Source organism: Myotis myotis, unplaced genomic scaffold, assembly GCF_014108235.1.
Source record: "Myotis myotis isolate mMyoMyo1 unplaced genomic scaffold, mMyoMyo1.p scaffold_m19_p_1, whole genome shotgun sequence".
NCBI classification, from domain to species: Eukaryota; Metazoa; Chordata; class Mammalia; order Chiroptera; family Vespertilionidae; genus Myotis; species Myotis myotis.
In genome coordinates this window covers 153,809,208-153,815,155 of record NW_023416313.1, presented here as the reverse complement: position 1 = coordinate 153,815,155, position 5,948 = coordinate 153,809,208, and the positions used below count along the sequence as shown (strand labels likewise).

The window sequence follows — 5,948 nt, the reverse complement described above, 5'->3', positions numbered from 1 at the left end:
CCAGGCTCCGCTCCTCGAGTCGCCGTCAGATGGGGAAGATGAGAAGCGGCCGCCTCCTCTGCGCCCTGGCCCAGCTGTCGGGACCCCTCAGCGGAGGGCGGGGTGCCAGGCCCTCCCGCTTCTGTGTGGCTCATTGTCTCGGGCTGGCGGGGCTTCGGAGGCACACCCAGGGATCGCCCCCACCAGGGAGGGGGAGGGGAGGGCTGGCGGCACGTCGTGTTCCCTGCCCCCGACCCTTCACGCCCGCCCCTCCCCAGCTCCCTATTTGGCCATCCCCTGGTTGCCCCCTCCCCTTCCTTACATGGTCTGGGGGCCCCTGGCTCATCCTCTCCCCTGCCCTCGGCTCCATGAATGGCCTCGGCGCTCCTCAGCGGTGCGAAGGCGACCAAATAAGGCAAGGTGGCCGGCTGCCCCCCACCCCTGCCCCCGCCGCTCCGACTGACCCCGTCCGGCAGCGCGTATAAAGCGGCGCGCCCCGCGCCGGACGCCAGCGCCCGCCGCCCGAGCCGAGCCGAGCCGAGCCCGCCCCGCGGACGGTGAGTCCGCGCCGCCCCGCGCCCGCCCGCCCAGCCCTCCGAGACCGCGCCCGTGCTCCCGCCGCTCGCACTTTGCCCTTTAAGAGGCCAAACTTTTCTATTTGATTCCAACTTTTCTCGCCCTGGGAAGTCCCTGGAGAGGGGCGCGCGGAAGAGGGACCCACGGCCGTCCACGAGGTGTTGGAGGTCCCTGCTCTCGTGCGCCTTTCCCTCCGGCTGGGGCACCGCATGGATGGGGGTGTCGATGGGGCGGACGTGGGTTCCCAGTTTGCGAAAAGGTGCAAATGGATAGGGCTGGGGAGGACCTGGTGAGAAGAGGTGGCTGTCCCTCCTTGCGCCTGGGACAGAGGGCGAGCCTCCTGGTCAGGGAGCCCGGGTCATTCCTCCCCTTTCTCTCCGCACTCCGACCCCCAGTCTCCGCTGCTCCTCCCACCCCTTCTGTTTTTCTGCCGCGAGGGGAAGGGAGGTGGCAGGTGCCCCCCAAGCCCCTGAGCCCTGTCCGCTCCTCCCGGGGCGCGGGGAAGGCCAGCCCCGCAGGCCGGCGCTGAGCCCGGCCCGCCCCCTCTCCTCCACCCGCAGACCCCGCTGAAACTGTGCCAAGATGTGCGACGACGAGGAGACCACCGCCCTGGTGTGCGACAACGGCTCCGGGCTGGTCAAGGCCGGCTTCGCGGGCGATGACGCGCCCCGCGCCGTCTTCCCGTCCATCGTGGGCCGCCCGCGCCACCAGGTAAACTTCCCACCCGCCTGTGTCCCCAGGAGCAGTCCCAGCCCCGCCGCGCGCCCCTGCCTGATACCTCTGAGCTGGCAATCCAGGAACTGCCTCACCTGAGCCTCCTGTTTCATGAACTCTTTAGGTCAAATAAGTGAAAGATGGTTTAGCTTCAAGTCCAAGTCGAGGCAAGCAGTTCTCACGCCCTCCACTGAAGGAGAGAGAGACCTGCGCAATTTCCCTTTCACCTCAGGGACACAGCTCTCCAAGGGCCCGCTCCCTGGTGGGAAAGGGCAGCAGTTTCTCTCCCCTGCTCCTGACCTGCATTTCCAGTCCTCGGTGTCTTCTCCTCTATCCTTTGTACACTTCGCTTTCTTTCCTTGGCCTCTCTTTCCAGTCCTGTTCAAAACATAAGAATATAACTTCTCTCAACCAAGCAGGAGCCAAGCCACATTCCTCGCTCTTGTTCACAGCCAGTTTACAGGGCTCCCAACAGATGTAATCTATCTGCTTCCTGGCTGTTGCATTTTTAGAAGCCAGCCCTGACAGAGTCAGTAGGTGCCATGGTGATAGTGACATCCCACCTTGTTTACGAAGAGAAATGCCACCCTTGCTGGCTTTGCCACATGCCTGGCCAGATAGGCTGCCAGAGAGGAGAGCTGTGCTCAGTGCTGGGGAGTGATGGGCAGGACAGCTCCCTGGCAGGCTGGCTTCCCTGGCAGCGTGATAGTGGCATAGCAGCCCATCGCTACTTGATGAATGTCAAAATCTTTTCTTAGGAGAAATACAATGTGTCATGAATCCAGTCACTTCGCAATGTAGTCATTTGTATTCTAGTTGACATGGGTGATGAGCTTAGTAATTTAGTGAAGGCATTATGGTATTTTTAAAATGAGGCGAGGCTCTACTTCAGTGAAATAGCATTGTTCCCCCCTCACCTACAGCTATATTATAAACAGTAGAATTATACATTCTGGGGGGAAGTGGGTGGGAAAAAAGTACTAGATTGATTTTAAGTGATACTTCTAAATTGGGGTAAAATCCTATTGTTTGGTGTTTCTGGCCTTTACAAGGTATTCCTTGACTTGGGCAGTTAGATGCAAATTTATAAGGCACCAGTTTTATTCCTGACCTAATGGAAGCTTGATCTTTCCATCTTTTTCTTCTTTCAGGGTGTCATGGTGGGTATGGGTCAGAAGGATTCCTATGTAGGAGATGAGGCCCAGAGCAAGCGAGGTATCCTGACTCTCAAATACCCCATTGAGCACGGCATCATCACCAACTGGGACGACATGGAGAAGATCTGGCACCACACCTTCTACAATGAGCTCCGTGTGGCCCCAGAGGAGCACCCAACTCTGCTCACCGAGGCCCCGCTGAACCCCAAGGCCAACCGTGAGAAGATGACCCAGATCATGTTTGAGACCTTCAATGTCCCTGCCATGTATGTGGCCATCCAGGCAGTGCTGTCCCTATATGCTTCTGGCCGTACCACAGGTATGTGTGGGCTCTGGGGACAGTCACTGATTAGTCACATTCCCAAGTCATTGACCTTGGGAATCAGTGTCCCCAACTGAAAATGAATGATCCCTTCTCCATGGGAAAGTGTCGGTGCTAAAGGAGAAAGGAAACCATCATTCCCCGAGGTTAGTTTCAGAGCCCATGTATTTCTGAGAGCTGAAAGAAACTATGATGTCACATGAAGGCTCTGTACAATGTACAGTATCAGTCTGGAATGCAACAGTCATTGGTATGTGTTCATACCATCACAGCCCCTGGGCAAACATTACCAAGGAGAACCCACATTCCCCACAGGGTCTGAGTCAGAAGAGATAGAAACACATGTTAGTTAGACGGGAGGAAAGAGAAACACGCCTGGGTGCTTACATAATGTGCTCAAGGCTGATGAAAGGGATGGTCACTTGAGTGTCCTGGGGACATTCTTCTACTACAATATTTAAAAGGCTGGCTTCAGATTTACCATTCATTATGCTCATTTTTATTCTTTGTGTGTAATGGATCTAATTTCATCTGGATCCATGCCCAGTGCTAGTTTTTCTTGGCCATAATTGGTGTCATCAGGTATTTACCTCCTCCCTGTCTGTTTCCTCTGACAGGCATTGTTCTGGACTCCGGGGATGGTGTAACTCACAATGTCCCCATCTATGAGGGCTACGCTCTGCCCCATGCCATCATGCGTCTGGATCTAGCCGGTCGGGATCTCACTGACTACCTCATGAAGATCCTCACCGAGCGTGGCTATTCCTTTGTCACCACCGGTGAGTGTGTGTTTCATGTGCTACAACATTATCTGCTTTTTTTCCTTCACCGGTGAGTCCATCTACCTCCCACAGTTGGCTTCATTCTTCAGAGCTTGACTGGGGTACCCTTTATTTCTGCAGCTGAACGTGAAATTGTCCGTGACATTAAAGAGAAGCTGTGCTATGTTGCTCTGGATTTTGAGAATGAGATGGCCACCGCAGCTTCTTCGTCCTCTCTGGAGAAGAGCTATGAACTGCCTGATGGCCAAGTCATCACTATTGGCAATGAGCGCTTCCGCTGCCCCGAGACGCTCTTCCAGCCCTCCTTTATCGGTGAGTTGTGGGGTCTGGGGCAGAGGCGCAGCTTTTCCCTGCAAATCTTGGGAGGTCCCAGAGTAAAATCTATTATGAGGAAGAAGGATGAAGGGGGGCCCTTGAATTAAAAGAAATCATAGCTTGGAGTCCCACACAGCTCAGCCTCAGGTTCTGATGGCTCATTAAAGGGGTGGCCATCACTGTTCTGTTCTGTTGTGAAATGACACACAGACTTCACCTCAAAAGAAAGGATGAGGCAGAGTAGGACCTGAATAATCCGTATCTGCAGGAAAGAGGCGATTACTCAAGGGTGCTGATTCATTCCAATCAGCTTCATTACCAAGTAGCCGGACTTTCCTTTTAAGTTACTCCTTGTTCAATGAAATAGCAGTCACACTCACAGTAATAACTGGAGTGACATTTATATGTCGCCAAACATCTCACCTAAGGAATGATTTACAGGAGGAAGCTTGTGGGGATCTTATTTTGCTGCATAAATAAAACTTGCATGGATGTAACTTAAATGTGTGTCTTATCCTTTTCCAATACATCGCCATGCATCTGGTGGATACAGCAAGTGTTCGCTTCAAACAGGTGCTAGACACAATTGTTCGTTTCTTGGCAGTCGGTTCTGGGCTAACTGTGAGCACTTTTAGGGACACCTGTTCCACAAATGCCTTCAGTGTATCTTATAAAGGAACACATGTTTCAGAGACAGATGGTGACAGTTTACCAACACAGATGAGTCCTGTTCTCACCCCTCCACCATGGGCCCTGGCCTAAGTGCAGTTTGATTTTTTTAAAAAAACTTGTTCCTAGGTATGGAATCTGCTGGCATTCATGAAACAACTTATAATAGCATCATGAAGTGTGACATTGATATCCGCAAAGACCTGTATGCCAACAATGTCTTATCTGGAGGTACCACGATGTACCCTGGGATTGCTGATCGCATGCAAAAGGAAATCACTGCCCTGGCTCCCAGCACCATGAAGATTAAGGTAAAGAACGCCTGTGCCTGGGGGAGCTGAAGCAGGTCTTGGTATTCCAAGCTGAAGGCATTCCTAACTCCTTTCTCCTCACACTTCGCTTGCTGCCTACTAAAACCTTCATCTTTTAGCTGCTCTAGCACTTTTTTTTTCCTTCTGATCTTTCTAGTATTTTCCCCCAAGATAGGAGACTTTAAAAATGCTTTCAAGCTGTGGATAAAAACAAACCTTTGAAGAAGAAAAAACACCCACCTAAATCTTTGAACACATTTTAAAAGTCCCTAACTTTGGGCCTTTTAGCTTGCTGCCACATTATACTTGAGTCCAGAGAAGTAGAAAATTCTATTTTATAAAGTCTATGATAATAGAAATAATGAAGTAGGGGAAAGTGTGTAAAACTTCACTCAGCTATATTAATGTGTGGAATGAAGCACCTTGCATTACAGTGAGTTAACACCTAATATTTTTTCTGTGAGGCTCCCCAACATGTGGCATGCTCTGTTGCTTGGAGCTTCAGAGTTCCCTGGAAGTTTCTGTTTTCTTTCCGCAGATTATTGCTCCCCCTGAGCGCAAGTACTCTGTCTGGATCGGGGGCTCCATCCTGGCCTCCTTGTCTACCTTCCAGCAGATGTGGATTAGCAAGCAAGAGTACGACGAGGCAGGCCCATCCATCGTCCACCGCAAATGCTTCTAAGGTGCCTCCTCTTTTAGTCTACCTTACATTCAGGATGACGGTATTATGCTTCTTGGAGTCTTCCGACCCACCCTCCTTCATCTCTCATCAACCATTGTACAGTTTGTTTACACACGTGCAATTTATTTGTGCTTCTAATATTTATTGCTTTATAAATAAACCAGACCAGGACTTGCAACCTACAAAAGCCTCTTTTACTTCCTTTTGGGGTAGGCTTGGAGTACGGCCAGTGTTCACATATTTTTGACAGTGAGCTCCTCGATTGATGGCTCTGACACCGTCAGCACTGTAATATTACACCACCACAAAGATCATCGTGTGGGTTAGTGTAACATTTAGCTGGGAGTTATGACACTAAATTTTGATTTTACACTTTGGTATAGAATCACGAACCTATTTCATACCTGAAAAGATTAGGTTTAGCTTCACATGTGCAAGAAA

General features: G+C 51.3%; 1 protein-coding gene across 1 annotated transcript; it reads left to right on the top strand.

Annotated features, from left to right (window-relative positions):
• The first annotated feature begins 407 nt into the window (after positions 1-407).
• Positions 408-5,689, top strand: ACTC1 (actin alpha cardiac muscle 1). Its single transcript, XM_036296541.1, has 7 exons — positions 408-536; positions 1,116-1,266; positions 2,421-2,745; positions 3,366-3,527; positions 3,651-3,842; positions 4,644-4,825; positions 5,364-5,689. Exons 2-7 carry the CDS (start codon positions 1,138-1,140, stop codon positions 5,505-5,507), a joined length of 1,134 nt encoding a protein of 377 aa, XP_036152434.1. The 5' UTR covers positions 408-536; positions 1,116-1,137; the 3' UTR covers positions 5,508-5,689.
• Positions 5,690-5,948: the final 259 nt, after the last annotated feature.

Bases quoted from the DNA above. Each gene is read 5' to 3' on its own strand.
- ACTC1 (XM_036296541.1), top strand. From the start codon at position 1,138: ATGTGCGACGACGAGGAGACCACCGCCCTGGTGTGCGACAACGGCTCC. The intron at 3,528-3,650 runs GTGAGTGTGTGT...TTATTTCTGCAG, and splicing joins CTATTCCTTTGTCACCACCG to CTGAACGTGAAATTGTCCGT. The intron at 4,826-5,363 runs GTAAAGAACGCC...TTCTTTCCGCAG, and splicing joins CCAGCACCATGAAGATTAAG to ATTATTGCTCCCCCTGAGCG.